The sequence below is a fragment of the Alnus glutinosa genome, chromosome 5 (assembly GCF_958979055.1).
Source record: "Alnus glutinosa chromosome 5, dhAlnGlut1.1, whole genome shotgun sequence".
In the NCBI taxonomy this organism is placed as follows: Eukaryota; Viridiplantae; Streptophyta; class Magnoliopsida; order Fagales; family Betulaceae; genus Alnus; species Alnus glutinosa.
In genome coordinates this window covers 2543081-2561145 of record NC_084890.1, presented here as the reverse complement: position 1 = coordinate 2561145, position 18065 = coordinate 2543081, and the positions used below count along the sequence as shown (strand labels likewise).

General features: G+C 37.1%; 2 protein-coding genes across 2 annotated transcripts; both read left to right on the top strand.

Annotated features, from left to right (window-relative positions):
* Positions 1–7159: 7159 nt before the first annotated feature.
* LOC133868619 (5'-adenylylsulfate reductase 2, chloroplastic-like) lies at positions 7160–10058 on the top strand. The gene is made up of 5 exons (XM_062305551.1): positions 7160–7320; positions 7523–7663; positions 7807–7933; positions 8472–9279; positions 9364–10058. Exons 1-5 carry the CDS (start codon positions 7236–7238, stop codon positions 9592–9594), a joined length of 1392 nt encoding a protein of 463 aa, XP_062161535.1. The 5' UTR covers positions 7160–7235; the 3' UTR covers positions 9595–10058.
* A 3781-nt stretch (positions 10059–13839) lies between these two features.
* On the top strand, positions 13840–17218 carry LOC133868591 (glucan endo-1,3-beta-glucosidase 1). The gene is made up of 4 exons (XM_062305521.1): positions 13840–14239; positions 14333–15649; positions 16695–16722; positions 16824–17218. Exons 1-4 carry the CDS (start codon positions 14164–14166, stop codon positions 17005–17007), a joined length of 1605 nt encoding a protein of 534 aa, XP_062161505.1. The 5' UTR covers positions 13840–14163; the 3' UTR covers positions 17008–17218.
* The last annotated feature ends 847 nt before the right edge of the window (positions 17219–18065 follow it).

Below are 18065 nucleotides of genomic sequence, written 5' to 3'. Positions count from 1 at the left end.
AATAAGACATTAAACTTTGTCCATGATGGTCTCTGGTTTGTCCATGGTACCAATGATGGGCCAATGGGAGTTTCTTAACTGCAATTGCAAAATTAGAAGCCCTAACTATCACTCATCATTGAACAGGATGACCAGCTTGATGGCATCTATACCCATTGAGCATTCATATACCAGTAAATGTATAATCTAATATCAGAAGAATGAAACAATTTTCAGATGTATAAATTAACTAAACCCTTTTCCCATTTTCTTTTTTATGTCAAGCCCCAATTCCTCAATGTTCCCTAGACCCAAATCCTAGCAAAACCCCAAAATTCATTTCAATCAAATTCTTGTCTTGATATCTAAACGAGGCTTTTCTTGTTTCATATGAATCTAGATAATTTGAGGGCACTGAGCCAAATGATCTGCTCAAATGTTGGTATACATAGAGTTCCAGTTGGATGAGACGAAGAAAAATGTTAGATTTATAATTATTTTATGTACAACTCAATTAATACGTGTTAGCATGCTATTAGAGAGTGTTAAAAATATTTAAAAAATAAATAAATAAAATCAATTGCATACCGAAAACTGACACATATCTAACATAAAATAAACTTCCAAATATTTGAGAATACATGCAAGTATTATAATATTGTCAATAACATCCAAATTTTTAGTGCTACACATCGGTTAAGTGTAATCTTAATCATGTGTATATAAAATTTTTATTGATACTGATCCGATGATAACTCATTTTTCTTTTATTGACTCCACTCACTTATTAGTATTTAATGACTTAATATTAAGCCTACCTATAATATCAATATATTTTAATCTAACCTATAGGTCGGCCCCTCTCGGACTTGGCCACAAAGCCGTAACCTATTTGAACTCATACTCGACATGCTGCGTCTAATTCCATACCCAACGTTTTGGCTGGTTCTAATACCAAAATGATACAAATCTCAAGTAGAACTTACCCTTAAAAATCGACTTATAATATGAGTATGTTCAAGAGCTTACGTACACATGATTAAAATTGTACTTAATTGATGTGAGACACTTAAAGACCGAAAAAAAAATGGATTGATTTTAAAATTTTAAAAGTTTATTGGGAAAAACCACCCCTAGTGCAAAATTTAAAATGTCACAAAAATTTAAAATTTTATTTTAAATTGTAAGTAATTTTATGAAATGGTATGGAACCTCCAAAATTAATTTTGACTTCAAAAAATTTATCGCCCTCTCCTAAAATTTTCCCTCCCAAGGTATCCTTTTTTTTCTTTTCTTTTTTCTTCTTTTTGATGACGTAATAAAGTTCAAGCTAGCCTTACTGTACAACATATTTAAAAGGTGGGTGGGCCGTGGGTGGGTGGTTGACAAAAAGTCAGGAAAAATATTTGATATTATTAATTTATTGAGAGGCAGCCTATTGCATGCGGACGCCATTGCATGCATCATTCAACTTGCACCTCGTGGTCCCTCTCACAGTGACATCAATAAATAAATAAATAAAATTATATATTGCCAGCCCTTGTGTGTTGGGACCCATAAATAAATAAATAAAATTATATATTGCCAGCCCTTGTGTGTTGGGACCCACAAAAGATGCATCCCTTTCGGAATCCAAGGGTCATCGTCCCTCCTCTCAGATTCCCATCACCCACCACCCACCACCAATTCTCTGGCTAGTACTGATTTGACTACACGTACGATTTCTTTTCTTTTTTTTTTTAATTTTTTTTTTCCTCCCTCCGAACTGGTGTGGACTGTAGAGATAAAAAACCCCTCACCGAAACCCTATGTAACACACCCGAGTGTTACTTAAGGATATTTCTTGTAATTTTCTATAAAAAATAATGGATGAAGGTTGTATTGAAAATCAACAGAAATAGAGAATTACAAGTATGATCTGATTTGAGGTAGATCGGACTTCCCGTTATCACTAATCTAATCGCTAAGCTATTTAATAACTAATCACTAAAGCTAATACAAGATCATAACAATTTTCATGCATATCTGAATAGAGGGAAACATCTTTTATACTAAGATACAAGCTCAACTATCTAACAAACTCAAGCCCATTTGTACTAACTGATCCAGTAGCCCAAACTAACAGATGCTTCTAAGCCCACCAGAGTGCCACGTAATCCACTTACATGCAGGTATGTGACACCCTAGCCCCCCTCCTCCTCCTCCCTTTCTCCCTCCATTTCCCCGATTCCTTTCTCCCACCCCCCTTCATTTCTCCAATCCCCACAAACTAGATCCGTTGGTGGTTTTGATCCTCCTAGTCCTTTTGGACTATGGAATTTTATTTTTTCTTGTTTTTAGTTTGTTTTTGGCAGGTAAACTCACTGGAGAAGGTGCCGGAGGGGAGTGGTGATCCTGTGCGTGCCGATGGCGGAGATCTTGGCTAAGTTTTCAAACGTTAGTTTTCATGGAGGTCAGATCTGCAATTTTCCGTTGTCTTATGTTGGACACGCGCCCTCCAGACTTGTTCGCCGTCGCTTTCTGGTGTTGTAGCCGCTTTCCACGGCTGTGCTTAGTCCTTGTGGTCGGCACGTGGTTATCTCACGCTTGGGTGGTTTCTGTTTTGAGTTGCTCGTGATGACAACGAACCGTTGTTTTTGTCGTGTATGGTGGAGATCAAAGGCTTTTGGTGAACGGTCACTGTTGGGGGTCTTCTTGCGGTGGCGCGTGTGCCCCACGTGCCGCCTCTGGCAGCGATTCTCCTGGAAGGCATTTTTTTGTATTAGGTTTTCTTGTATGGGGACGGAACCATAAGTTTTTATGGACAGGGGCCAGTGGCAAAAAAAAAAAAAAAAAATTGGTAGGGGCTAATAAGCTAAATTTTTATTTTTTACCTTATATTTTTTTATTTTTTATTTTTTCAACCTTATAATATATATATTTTTTTTAAAGAAATTTGGGGGGAGGGGGGGCCATGGCCCCTGCCAGCCCCCCCATTCCCTCCGTCTCTGCCTGTACCTGTGTGTTTGTTTGGTAGTTTGCTTTGTGCTTAATAACTTAGTCATTACTTTTAGCCCAAAATGTGTGACCGACTCTCTGTACAAGTAGAGTTGTTTTATGTTAACGCAGCAGCATCATTTTGGTCCACTAAGTTTTATTTGTAGTATTCTGTCTGTAATGGTTTGAGTCGTTTGTTGGCTCAAGTTTGGGGTATACACCTTTATGGTGGTGACTTATGTACACCTCTATGGTGGTTCTTGTGTACACCTTTTATGGTGGCTTGTTATGTACCCTTATCTTGATTAATGAAAATTAATATTTCCTTAAAAAAAAAAAAAAAAATCTCTGGCTAGTAATGCATCTTCCCGCCACCCCATCTTATTGGGTTTTATTGTAATATTTCAGTCATATATTGAGAATACATAAATAACTTACATTAAGTGATTTTATAAAAAATGATTAAATATAAAAAAGCCTTATAATTAACCGTCGATTTTATAATAACTCTATGAATTTTGAAGTGGGTTAAAGCAGTGGCGGGGCTAAGATTTTATTTGAGGGGGGTCAATAATTAATTTTTTTTTTTTTTCATTTGATAAATGAAAAAAAAAATCTAAAGTTAATAAAAAATAAATAAAATATTAAAAAAATAACTAACACAATAAATAAATAATTCAACAAAATTTAATTATCGCTTAAAATATATAAATGTAACTTTTATATATATATATAAAAGAACAATTTAAATATAAAAACTTAATCAATGTAAAAGTTTAATTACATACCTCTCAAACTCTAAAACAAAATTGTTAAGAAATTGATTTGAATTGTTGAAGACTTCCAGTAGAAAGTAATATTGTCTCGAAGAAGTCACAAATCTCAAATCTCATTACTTCAGACGTTTCCTTTCATCTATTAAAAGAGAAGCTAGTCTCATTACTTTAGATTCTTATACGTGTCCTTCTTTCAAGTGTCTCACTTTAGACGTGTCCTCCCCCACTTGCTGCAGCATTATTTATTTTTTTATTTTTTCTTTTTGACGGAAGGTTTAAACAATTCAAACGAACGTTTTGTTTTTAACAAAACGGTGCATTTTTATCAAAAGAGAAAGTGTCTTCTTCAACCTCATCTTCTTCGACCTGGTGACTGGTTTTAGGTTAAAAATTCAGTAAAAAAATGGCAGAATATGGTGTGACTTATAAAGCTCAATCTCTTAAAAAATATTTGCCCCTTGATGAGTTTTTGAGGGGGGGCCACGATGACTTTCAAAAAAAAAATTATAAGAGCAGGGAAAATTCTTGGAGGGGGGGGCAGTTGACCCCTCTCGACCCCCCGTCCCTCTGCTCCTGAGTTAAAGTGACTCATTAAACTACTATCAGGTTCTAAAAATGTCTTTTTTTATTATTATTATTTTTTTTTCTTCTGATAATACCCTTATCATTTGAAAAAAATAAGGGATAACTTCACAAAAGAGTATCGAATTATACGTTGTTTTGAGATAAGGGTAGTGAACTTGCAAATGTCTCAAATTGAGGTATCCAATTTTCAAAACGTCTCACTTAAGGGTACTCCATTAGGATTTGCTGTTAAATTCTAATGGAGTACCCAAAATACCCCTATTTTTTTAAGAAAAAAATTTTAAAAAGATGTTATGATCTAGGTGTTGGTTAGAATTTAACGGAATTTGCAAAAATACCTATGCATGAATCTTTGAAAATTTTTATAATTTATTTTTTTTAAAAAAAACATAAGGATATTTTAAGAATTTTTGTAAGATTTAATGACAAATCCTAACTGAGTACCCTTAAGTATGACGTTTGGAAACTTTGATACCCCAGTTTGAGACGTTTGCTAGTTCGGTACCCTTATCTCAAAATAACGTATAATTCGATATCATTTTTTATGAAGTTATCCCAAAAAATAAATAATAAAAAATAATAATAATAAAGTAAATGGGCACTTTAGCCCATGAGGTGGCAGCGACCACCCCCGAAAGTGGTTCGTGGTCACCCCATGAGCTGGAGTGACCCTTTCTAGAAGTATATGATTGTAGATTATTTAAATTTTCAAAAGATGTTATAACACATTGACTTTATATACACCGTTAGATGCACCAACTTCGAATCACATTTGAATCTCCTACTAAATAGTATTATTCATTAAATCACTAATTATTTAAAAAAATTAAAATGATATTAAAATATAAATTTATGTATTTAATTATTACTTTAAAGAGCAACAACAACAAAATCCAAAGGAATCAAGCCAGCCAATAGTTTTTGAACTTTACATATTTTTTGGTTCACTTTTTTGACGTACGCAGAGACCACCAACCACAAATGCTATTGCATGGCCTCAGTTATTCTCTCTTTCAATTCAATTGGAATAACCTTTACACATCACAATCTGCCTGCATCACCTTCACCGAATCATGCACCATGATGGCTGGATATCATAGTTGCTCAAATTAATCAATTAAAATACAGTAAGAAATGACGAAATAATAAAATATAGTGGCCGGCCGGCTTTAGTCTGTCTTGTACCGGCGGTGGGTACGGAATGCAATTTAGAAATGCCAGTAGCATTTCTCGACCACTACTTCAGATATAATAATTAATATGGTCATACGTAGATTCGAAGGTCCTTAATTTTCCTCTCTATATATATGGTGTGGTTTTGACGTGCCCCCACTACACAAAAGAGTTGGGGACCAATGAATGGACGTGGAAGAGGCGCGAGAACTTTCGGGGAGGGAGGGAGGGAAGCTTTGTATATTCGGATAAAGAATATTCTAGCGGCCACTAGCCAGGATCGCAACCATGATAATTGATGCGAATCTTTCCATATTGTGACTTGTTTGAGACGGTATTTTATTTAGCTATTCTGCCTAGTCACTATTCACACTGCAAATAATTTTTTATTATTTTTTCTATAGCAAAAAAGAAAAAAGAAAAAAGAAAAGAAGAAGCTTACTTTATATTTTATTTATAGTCTAAAATACTTATGGTAGATTTTCTCAAATTTTAACTATTGTTTTCCAAATTAAAACGGTTGAGATTTTACCATATTCATCACTTTTAACAGGTCAGTATATTAATAGCTTCAGTAATATTTTTCATATATCTTTTATATTTTAAAAATAATAAATATTGATATTGACAAGATTTTAACCATTTATCTAAAAACAATGTTGAGATTTTGAAACTTTTTAAAGTGTTTTTGACGAAATTTGACGGTTGGGAGCATTGTTTTTTTTTTTTTACATACCCTAAGAGCCTTTAAATTCATTTTAATATTCCGTCAAAAAAATAAAAAAGCTCATTTTAGTACCAAATAAAATTAAGGTTAAAGTCCACCTACCCCTTTTAAAATTATCACCAAATTGTCAGTGTCCCTTTAAACTTTAAAAAATTATTAATGCTCCCCCATTGACGAAATACCCTTAATAAAATAAAATTGATAATAATAATTACAAAAATTTTAAAAATAAATACATAAAAACGAAGGGTGGCCAAATTTAAAAATTAAAAGAAAAATTAAAAAGTTTTTAGTTTTTTTTTTTAAATTAAAATTTTGGATTTGTTTTAAGAAATTAAAATTTTAGTTTTTTTTAATAATAACACAAAAAAATTTGTTTTTGTTTTTGTTTTTTTTGTTTTTTTTTTTTTTTAACTTATAGTGGTATTATTGTTTTATTGAAAAATTGAGATACATTGACAATATTTTGATAATTTGAAGGAATATTGCAATTAAATAATAATTTAAAAGAGAGATGTAAACTTTTATGAGAAACTATTTATAAATCACGTAAATTATATAAACTGATTTTGAATTTTCCTTATCACCTTCCCTCCTTCAAAGTTCAAATCAGGGAGCCATTATCTAACGGGACCCAGGTAACTTAGAATCCTGACAAATACAAATCGAAAGGCCAAGAGTTTTCCATAATCAACGACTTTAACAGTAATCTTGTGGACCGAGACAACACCCAGAAGAATCTCGGAAATTGACCACGGCTCTTACCTGGGCACGCGACGTGACGAAATCGCTGAGCGACGCGATAGACTCCCACCCAATGAGAATCTGCCACGAAAGCAGAACGACCAAGGCCGCCTAATGTACGGAATAGCGTCCAGGTTCAATGAACGTTAAAACTCGCTGTTTTCTCTGGCCCTTATTTAAACCTTCATCTGATTCAGGACTATCAAACAACAGAGAGAGAAAAAAATTAGATTCAGGAAAAAAAAAAGAAGAAAGCTTCTTTGAACAATTCTCAAATGGCGTTCGCTGTTACTTCTGCATCTTCCGCCGCTGTATCTGGCTCTGGCTTTCCATTTTCCAGTTCTTCCTATGAACTCAAAGGTACTTCATTTTATTTATTTTTACCGAATTTTCACATCCGTTAGATTTTGTTTGATCAATCATAATGTAGCTGTAACTGTTTGGTTCGTTGAATTTCAATTTCTCATTGCCAGAAACTGAAATCAAACGGCGTCGCTTAAGAGACAAAATTTCTTTCTTGTGAATTACGTCTAAATGCGTGTGTTTGTGTTTCGGTTTACAGCTCCACAAAAAATCGGTTCGTTTCGGCTATCGGATCGGGCCGTGAATTTCTCTCAAAGACGGTGCTCGGTCAGACCGGTCAACGCCGAGCCTAAGCGGAGCGATTCGGTTGTTCCTTTCGCGGCAACTATCGTTGCTCCTGGTGAGTTTTGTACATGTGCATGACATCATCGATTGATTAGTTGAGGATTAAAGTAATGATAACGATGATTTCATTGATTTGTGAGACAATTCTGATTGTGTTAATTTTTTTTTTTTTTTTTTTTTTTTTGAATAATTTTGCAGAAGTGGCGGAGAAAGTAGAGGTAGAGGACTATGAGCAATTGGCTAAAGAGCTTGAGAATTCATCTCCTCTTGAAATCATGGATAGAGCCCTTGAGAAGTTCGGCAACGACATTGCGATTGCGTTCAGGTAGGCTTTCTCTTTGTTCAATTCGATTAACTTTGTGTTAGTTTATAAGATAAGCAGAGAGTTTTGGTTAAACGATTGTATTTCACTGCACTGATTACATGAGTATTGAGTTACGTATATGAAAAATGCTATTAGACCAAACAAAATGAACAATACACTCTAGCAGCAAACCTGCTAGCTAGATCCCCAGGACCAAAGGCCCTTTAACAATCAAAACAATCATTTCTATTAAGCCTAAATTTTTTTAAGGCTTCAATCACATGCTGATACGTTAAAATGTTAATTAAATTATTAAGTCAATAATTTTTTATTAGCTTAAACTTTTGAGTTAAATGGTGATTTAGCTTGTTGTAAATTCCAACCTACTCGTTATTTACCCTCCATTTCAATTAGTGTATTGAGATAAGCGGTAATTTTACGAGCAGTAGTTGTAGCATTACTGGTACATAGCATTTTCTGAATTGAAATTTTTACCTACTGTATAGTGTTACCCATTGAAACAATCTGGTTAGTAAACAAATATGTAATTTTTCTGCAGTGGTGCTGAAGATGTTGCTTTGATCGAGTATGCACATTTAACCGGGCGACCATTTAGGGTCTTCAGCCTGGATACTGGGAGACTAAACCCAGAGACATATCAATTATTTGACGCAGTGGAGAAGCGCTATGGCATCCACATTGAATACATGTTTCCTGATGCTGTTGAAGTTCAGGCATTAGTAAGGAACAAGGGTCTGTTCTCCTTTTATGAAGATGGGCACCAGGAGTGCTGCCGTGTGAGGAAGGTGAGACCCCTGAGGAGGGCGCTTAAGGGGCTCCGTGCCTGGATCACCGGCCAAAGAAAAGATCAGTCTCCGGGTACTAGGTCTGAGATTCCAGTTGTTCAGGTGGACCCAGTTTTTGAGGGAATGGATGGTGGGATTGGTAGCCTGGTGAAGTGGAATCCGGTGGCAAATGTTCAGGGTCAAGACGTATGGAACTTCCTCCGTGCCATGAATGTGCCTGTGAATTCATTGCATTCTCGAGGATATGTCTCAATCGGTTGTGAGCCGTGCACGAGGGCTGTCCTGCCAGGGCAGCATGAGAGGGAGGGAAGGTGGTGGTGGGAGGACGCCAAGGCCAAGGAGTGCGGCCTCCACAAAGGAAATATTAAGGATGAAAACGTAAATGGTAATGGAAATGGTGCACTCCATGCAAATGGAACCACCCCCACGATTCCTGATATTTTCAACACTGAGAATCTGGTTACCTTGAGCAGGACTGGAATCGAGAACTTGGCACGCTTGGAGAACCGAAAAGAACCATGGATTGTTGTCCTCTATGCGCCATGGTGCCGCTTCTGCCAGGTAAATAATGTTCCAGACATCTCAAAATTCTGTTACTCTTTTCTGGATTTTACTCTAATCGGATTTTGTTTGAATTTTGAACAGGCAATGGAAGCATCTTACGTTGAGTTGGCTGATAAGTTGGCAGGGAGTGGGGTGAAGGTGGGAAAGTTCAGAGCAGATGGTGAGCAGAAGGAGTATGCCCAGCGAGAACTGCAACTAGGAAGCTTCCCCACAATACTTTTCTTCCCTAAATACTCTTCTCGGGCAATCAAGTATCCTACGGAGAAGAGGGATGTTGATTCGTTGATGGCTTTTGTAAACGCTCTCCGGTGATGTGAAGCAAAAATGATATTAAAAAACCGTAAATACAAGAAGTATGGAGGTGAGCCTGGAGTTTCACGATAAACATTGGTTTCAGCCCAGCAGAATTGGTACTTAGATGTGCCGATGGCATTTAGAGGCGTGTCAACAGCATTAGAGTGTATGCTAGTGTCTGTGTCTTCGTGTTATTCTTTTGTAAGAGTTGCTTAATTTAGATGAAGGAAATCTGCTTTCTTGGTATGTAGTCTGTAGAGGAGATTGTCTGGGATCAGTAGAGTGTGGGTGGAATAGGATCATGTAGTAGTCTTTGTAATTTGCAATTTTGGATGTTTATTGCCAGTTTTGTGTCCATCATGGGCTTCATTGGAAGACAATAGCATAAAGCCCAATTAGTCTGCTTGTCTTCATCTTTTGATATCGGAATTGGAAATTTAATTGGTGATATGAAAAATAAAAAATACATTTTCACATTTTAAGCACACGGGATATATAGTTGAATAGATTGAATTTAAGAAACTTTGGCGTGTGAAAACAATTGGTGATATCTTCCCAATTCCCATAGCATGTCAACTGTAGAGACCACAACCTTAGCCCAGCTCGATTTTAGCTTGGGCTAGGATCTCCTCGTTGCTATACAGTTAGATATGAAATTCCAGAAACAACTCAGTTGAGAGCTCTGTGACCGGTTTAAGGGAAGGTGCACCGATGATTGATAGTCATTCACCCCCTCACCGCAGAGAAAGGATCCTCTCCATTTCATTAGAGCATTCATTCATTTAGTGTATTTAGAGGGGTAAAATTGTTTGATTTTTTTTAATACCATTTTACCCCTCTTAAATACACTAAATGGATGCTCTTTATTTCATTTGAAATGCAAATGATCCGTTTCCCCTCTCCCCCCCCTCACAATCTCTCTCTTGATCCCACGTTCCACTAGTTTGTTGTTACTGATTCATTCAAGGCATAGACTCCCACTTTTTTGTTTTATTAGCGCACATGTTCGTCAATGATGAAAGCCAATAACCTTAAGACTCGAGTTGAAAAAGAGGGCTAGCCTAGGAGACGAGGGCTTTTAAGGACAAGGAAAGGCGGGTGGATTATAGAGCTAGGGGCAGATCGAAAGTTCTATTTATTTTTTGTTGTTACTTTGTTGATGTGGCATTGCTAATCTGTTGTTACCGTGCACAACAATGATGAATGATATAGAATGGAAAAGAGAGAGAGAACAAGATAAAATCAAGACACAGATTTACGTGGTTCTGCAATGTGTTTAAATCTATAAGAGTGCAGCTATATTCAATAATGATTTAGGGTTACAGTATAATATATTTATAACAAAACTTTATTGTACGAACAGATACGAAAACCTCAAAAATATCCTGTACCGTCATGATGCTCCGCCAACTAGCCACTACACTGGTACTCTCGTATTACTCTCCATGCCCATGAGAATATGAGCCACTAGTTCGAATATAATCGGTCTTTAATATTTTTATTTATTTTTAAACAAGAACAGATTCAATGCTGCATTATCAAAGTTGGGTAGAAGTGTTTTATATAACATTTCTCTTATCTCCATGGTAAACAAAGTGGCCGCGTGGGAAGTTTATTAGTTTAGAGAATTAAGACAAGCTACTGGATTCTATCTATTTTAGTAGCAAAGTGAATCCTCCAAAGTATTACAGGATCCAGTACTTTGTCAATTCTCCAAAAGTTTTTGTTAGTTGTAACGGTGTTAGCAAAGGGAAGCAACCAGAAAATGGTGGGTCAACCATCATGTTTTGTGTCCTCAAGTTATAATTTATGCACAAAAGAAATGAGTAACCTCCCTTAAATTCCAATTTTAAATTGCTCAGAATCTCAACCCTTTTCTAAAAGCATATTTCCTTTTGCTTAATCAATCAAAACAGGTACCCTTATGTTCTTTGAACAACAAAGTTTTTCTCCCCAATTCAGTTTATTAAACCGAAACCGACGTCTGTCTTTAGAGTAGATGATGATTCCAATAAGCCGAGCAAACTTGGCTTTGCAGATCCAAAGCAGCTGAGCAACCTAGTGGGGTGGTTGAACAGCATTATACACATTACATTCTTTATACGCACCAAACCTTTTTGGAATTCTCTGTTGTCTGTAAAGGAAGAACTTGTACAAAGGAATCATGGATATCATTCTTGTCTCCTCTTTTTCTCTTTTTTATTTGACAGGGACTATGTAAGCAATCATAACTAATACAAGGGCAATCACCTAAGCGGTTCTCTGTTCTCTTATTACTGTTGTCAAAAACCCCCCAAGGGCAATTGCCTAATAAGTCATCAAGGCAGATGATTGATTGTTCATTTGATGCCCACAAATTTCCTACTTGACTAGGTTTTACTCACTTCTAACACTGCCAAATCTGGCATTAAGGCATGTTGCTGTTTTCTCCCTTCTTTGATGCTGATCAACTGGCGAGTGGTAACTCGCATGCATGTAACGTAACGAACCCAGAAAAAAGTTAAGTTACATTTGTTCTATCGGCTTAAAAAGATTAGTCAAGTTAAAATTAAAGCTCTCTATAATTGCTTATAAGGCCTAGTCTCTCATATAGTAAGGAATCAATATAAGAGTTAACACTCATAACACTTTTACAATCCACCCATTTAATGTGAAATCCACCATTTGCGGGACTAATTTTATTTAAAGCGAATCAAGTGCTCCCATTTGTGCTCGTGACTAAATGATGGTTGTAAATGATGGTTACACAAGCTACTCTACCGTGGAGATCATAACTGGGTGTGATTTTAATAGTTTTTAATCACTGGATAACCAATATTTTAAGAGACTTAATCATAAAAATGTTGCAAACGCTCTCTCAAATGGGTTTAGTCATTGCTTGATTTCAGTCCCATCGGATACCTAATTATATTAAAGTATCATACGATAGTCATTGCTTCGCTTTGCCACTGAACCACTCACCCTCAGTAAAATTTTGGTACATGTCTTCACACTTGCCGTCTCTCACAAATTTTATATAGTTTATGTTGTCACATAATTGCTCACAACCTTAAACCTTGGGCTTTCATGGCACTTGCACTTATATTATTATTACTCTGGGAAAAAAAGTGTAAAACATCATGTTTATTTCAACAAAAAAAGGGTGGGGGGTCTACTTCAGTAAAGTATACGTTGAAAAAAGTTTGTCCAAATTTTACAATTATGAATTAAACTACACTTTTCAAATGTGTTGCCTTGCTAGTAATCACAATTGGCAGTGTTAAGCACTAGCAAACACTTTTCCTTCTGTACAATTCCACTCTACTGATGTCCTCTCCATCAGCAAAATTTCTACTGTTCAATGGCATAGGCTGATTAGCAACTCTAATCATACTTAGAGTAGGTTTGGTCATATGATGTAGTAAAACAGTAAAAGTGAAAGTAAATGGGTGTTTTGCATTTGAAGTTGTTTGTTAATACTTTTATTTATCATTTTTGCCTGAAAAAACTTCTCAGAAAGCGTGTTGTGTTGTTAAATGAGGGGATGGTAAGTTGGTAACTTCAAAACACAATTAATAAAAATATAAATATATATATATAGCAAAATTGGGTGTGATGAATTAAATTAAAAGAGGGTCCCTTACTTACTCCCTTTCCTAGTTGAAACTTGAAAGGACGTTGATGGAGCTGAATTGTGAAGTCCAAAAGGTGTATTAAGAGTTGATGAGAGCACACCATAAAGGCGGCTGCAGTAACGTCTCTCTGAAAAGGCCAGGCTGTAATTCAAGAACCATCTCAAAGGTCCGAAGAAAGCCAGTTCTTTGCTTTTCTTCTCCTTTCCACATCATTGAGTTACAAACTTATACAATATAGTCCAAACTCCAAACCCCTGTATAACACCACAAAATGCCCCCCCCAATATGTTCCCACTGTGCCTTCAAAATTCAAACATCTGCAGAGTCTTCAAATACAGTGATTCTTACAGCTACTACTGTTTTTTTTTTTTTTTTTCAACTTGTTTTGCTTAGGTGCCTTAAAAGATAATTAACTCTTTTTTTTTTATAATACACTTAAAACTAGATCTAGATCATTTTTCTCATTTTCTCTCCTTTTTACAGCACCTAATCATGGGTTTAGGAAATTTCTCCCAAGTATTTGGCCAAAAATCCAAGAGTAATAAAATGATATATGACATTTTTGCCCCAAGCTCACAAAAAGGGAAAGAGAGAGTGCCGGAGGACTTCACTTCCACATGACTGTCGGCTCATGATTCACAGGGTTATTTGAGTGAATTCAGTGAAAGAAAAAGGGCAAATGTTGAGCTAAAATTAAGCATCTTTTGTGAAACAAAAAGTTGAGAAACCCCAAACCACACGCGGACTCCTCTGTTCTATGTCTTCTCTCTTGTTTACACTGTAGATCTCTTGCGGGTCTGTCAGACCCAAATCTTACGCACCAAACTCCCCCCCACCCCCAACAAAACAAAACCACAAATAAGAAGAAAAAAAACCCCAAAAGAAAAGCAGAAAACTTGGAAGATAATGCAAGGATCTGTAGCTGAACCAGAGCCAGAGGGTGAGGAAGTAAAGCTGAAGCCCCTCTTCGATAATGGCAGCCTCTAAGCTCACCCTCCTCATCACCATCCTTTCCCTCTTCTTCACAGTACTTTCCCCTGTCTCACAAGGTAAGTGAAAAAGAAACAAAACCCACTTAAAAAAAAAATTCAAGAAACCAAAGCTTTCTCATTATCTTCAATTCTTGATGTTCTTTCTTGCAGCTGAATCTCCGCTAGAACTACGAAAAATCAAGCAGCAGCAAAAAGCGCAAAGCCAAGACACTCAACCCTTTGTGGGTGTGAACATTGGCACCGATGTCTCCAGTGGAGTATCACCATCAGCCTTAGTCTCTTTTCTCCAGGTTCAAAAGATAACCCACATCCGAATCTACGATGCAGACCCTGACCTTCTCAAAGCTCTGGCTCGCACGAAGATCCGCGTCATCATCAGCGTGCCCAACAACCAGCTCCTTGCCATTGGCTCCTCCAACACCACGGCGGCCGCCTGGATCGGGAAAAATGTCGTCGCTTTCTACCCCGACACCCTCATCACAGCCATTGCGGTAGGCGACGAGGTCTTGACCACAGTGCCCTCCTCTGCTCCTCTGCTTCTCCCAGCCATTGAGGGACTCTACAGCGCATTAGTGGCAGCAAACCTTCACACCCAGATCAAGATTTCGACCCCACACGCCGCGGCAATAGTTCTCGATCCTTTCCCACCTTCTCAAGCTTTCTTTAACCAAAGCTTGAGCTTTGTTGTCCTTCCTCTGCTTCAGTTCCTTTCGAGAACTGGGTCCCCTTTGATGATGAACCTTTATCCTTACTATGTCTTTATGCAGAACAAAGGTGTGGTTCCTTTAGACAACTCTTTGTTCAAGCCATTGACACCCTCTAAAGAAATGGTTGATCCCAACACTTTGCTCCACTACACCAACGTGCTCGATGCTATGATCGACGCTGCCTATTTCTCAATGAAGAACCTCAATGTCACCGACGTATCTGTCCTTGTCACCGAGAGTGGTTGGCCTTCAAAGGGTGACTCGAAAGAGCCATACGCCACGATTGACAATGCGGATACGTATAATTCGAACCTGATCAAGCACGTTCTTGACCGTAGCGGCACCCCTTTGCGCCCGGAGATCACGTCCAGTGTGTACATATACGAGCTGTTCAACGAGGACCTGAGGTCACCGCCGGTTTCGGAGGCAAATTGGGGGTTGTTTTACGGGAATTCGACGCCGGTGTACTTGCTTCATGTTTCGGCAAGTGGGACTTTTCTGGCTAACGATACGACTAACCAGACGTATTGTGTGGTTATGGATGAGGTGGACTCGAAGACGTTGCAGGCGGCGTTGGATTGGGCGTGTGGACCGGGAAGGGCCAATTGCTCGGAGATTCAGCCGGGGGAGAATTGTTATCAGCCTAATAATGTGAAGAGCCACGCTTCTTATGCGTTTGATAGCTATTACCAGAAGGAAGGGAAGGCTGCTGGGTCCTGTGACTTCAAGGGTGTGGCTATGATCACCACCACTGACCCTAGTAAGTGTTTAATTATGTTTTCGATTTCAAAGGATTTTGGTGTTTCAGATTTTTGTCTTTGAATTTAGTGTGATTGTGCTGCAATTAGCTGCTAAAGTTGGAAACTATGGTATTTAATGACTAATGAGAGACCCAATTTGGCTAGGCACTTGAAGAAGGATTTGTGGCTAATTAGGGTTTAGCAATTTGTATTCGCATGTCGGTTCGAGTTGTGTTGAAATATGGACATAAGACTTTATAGGTCAATCATAACTCGATCTATTTAATTAAACGAATCAGCTCTAAATGTCGCACATTGGGTTCGTGTAAGTATCGAAGCATGGATATAAGACTATATAGATTAATTTTAATCCAATCAATCTAATTCAATAGCTCATACTCTTAAACCCTCATCTGCAAATTTTGTTTTGGGTTCAAGCGGGGAGTGTAAATAATTGTCGGCCTTATTAGGCCTAGTTATAGCATAGGAAAGGCCTTAAAAGCTTTGGTTTTGATTGCTTATTCCACTGTGGTAAAGTAATACATTTCAATGGAGACAACACAATGCTCCACGGCTTCAGTCACTGAGAATTCAGCGGTCACACGGCATCAGATGGCTTCAGAGACTGAATGGTGTTGTGGCACCTCACCTGGCAGAGGCACATTGTCTCTTCTGTGACTGGAATGTTGGAAAAAGGGCTTGTTAATTGCATTTCCTAATCGGAAGTGTGAAGGATTCTGAACAATGATCTTCCTTTGGACATTGGTTCGTCTGTGAACCCCATATATATATATATATATATATATATATATTATAATATATACACATGTTCCGGCACTGCAAAAGATTCTAGAAATGTTGTCCTGGTTAAGATTTTGCCTTGGGCATGTCATGTGGTCGCTTTCCTTCAATATTATTGCAAGCAAAATTCCATTTCATGAGCATACAATATTATTGCAAGCAAAATGGGCTCCACATGTTTGTACATTTTCTCTTGTTCTCTCATGTACTCCATATAATACAATCTTTTTGTTTGTTTCCTCCCTTTTGGGGAATTATTTGCAGGTCACGGGAGCTGTATATATCCTGGAAGGTGAGAAAAACTGGCCTTTACAACTACATTATGTAATTTTATGCAGCAATTTTTTAGAGCATTATTTGAATTAAACTTGCTGTATATAAATTTGTGTACAGTAAGATGATAACCAATAAGACAAGACAGGTCATGAACGCTACAGAAACAAGTGGTGCGGCGGACAGTCTAAGATTCATCACCTTCTGCAGCTACAGAATAAGTGCAATCAACAAGGGGTTACACGTTTTGGTAGTCGTAGGTTTCAATAGTTTGTTGTTCATTCCTTTTATGGCTCCATGGTGAGGTAGATAATATAGAACAATTTTTTGAAATGTAATATTAGCTTGTAATAGTCTCGCTTATGATCTGCTGCTGTTGCTGTTGCTGTTTTTTCTTTTTCGAATCAAAGTTCTTGAAAGATAACCGCACGGAAGAACGGCGTATTCTTGAAAAGAACACTTTGAAATTGTTATTATCACTCAAAAAGCTGAAGAATATCGTTTGTTTGATTGTTTCTCCTCCTCCATATATTACAAATGTAAAACTTTCAAAAGATAATAGACTGATAGGCCTTAACTCTATCACATTAAGTACAGGATGCCACGTTTATACAAGGCCATTGATCAATGAGTGCTCAAGCATTGGCTTATCTATTTGTCATTCATTTCTAAGATCTATCCTATTAACATTGAGTTATAATACTGATCTAAATTTCTACCGTACTCTGTTATTTCTACCTCTTTTCTTCTGCGCGAGCACAACAGCAGATAAAAGATCTGCATTGTTTGCTAGAGAGAAGGCTGAATGTGAGAGAGAATGAAAGATCTATTTAATATTAAAAGTATTATGTTAATAGAATAAAAAAAAATAGATAAATTGATATATAATCGTTTTGAAAAATGAAAAATAAAATAAAATAGAGTTTTGTTGTTACAGTCTTCGACTTGGTGATGTGTCTGCTCTTGGTTGGATCTTCCTTACAGGTTCCTTAAGCTTTCTCCAAGAATTTTGCAAAATGAGCAAACTTAAGGGATCCTTGTGAGGTCCCCTCCGATGCCTAAGTTAATTTTTGCTAAAAAGAGTTTTCATTTTTTCAAAAATTCTTCCTTCTAAGATTCCCCCCCCCCCCCCCCACCCCTCTCTCGGCGGCGAAAATACTTGCTAAGCCTTCTATTTATAGGCTCTCTAAATTGCCTTGCATGTGTGTGATTCTCTTTCTCTATAATTTTCAACCACTCATCATGAGGTGAAGTAATCCGGTATAGTGACAGTGACTAGGCGCGGTGTTCAATACTGATGCCTAATCAGTCTTTTAACTTGATTTGACCCAGTTTATAAATGCTGAAAATCTTAATAAATAC

What these genes read in the sequence shown, in the direction of transcription:
- LOC133868591 (XM_062305521.1), top strand. Translation starts at nt 14,164, where the DNA reads ATGGCAGCCTCTAAGCTCACCCTCCTCATCACCATCCTTTCCCTCTTC. An exon ending in GATCACCACCACTGACCCTA is followed by an intron (nt 15,650 to 16,694) that starts GTAAGTGTTTAA and finishes AATTATTTGCAG; the next exon opens with GTCACGGGAGCTGTATATAT. An exon ending in AGCTGTATATATCCTGGAAG is followed by an intron (nt 16,723 to 16,823) that starts GTGAGAAAAACT and finishes ATTTGTGTACAG; the next exon opens with TAAGATGATAACCAATAAGA.
- LOC133868619 (XM_062305551.1), top strand. Translation starts at nt 7,236, where the DNA reads ATGGCGTTCGCTGTTACTTCTGCATCTTCCGCCGCTGTATCTGGCTCT. An exon ending in GACATTGCGATTGCGTTCAG is followed by an intron (nt 7,934 to 8,471) that starts GTAGGCTTTCTC and finishes ATTTTTCTGCAG; the next exon opens with TGGTGCTGAAGATGTTGCTT. An exon ending in CATGGTGCCGCTTCTGCCAG is followed by an intron (nt 9,280 to 9,363) that starts GTAAATAATGTT and finishes AATTTTGAACAG; the next exon opens with GCAATGGAAGCATCTTACGT.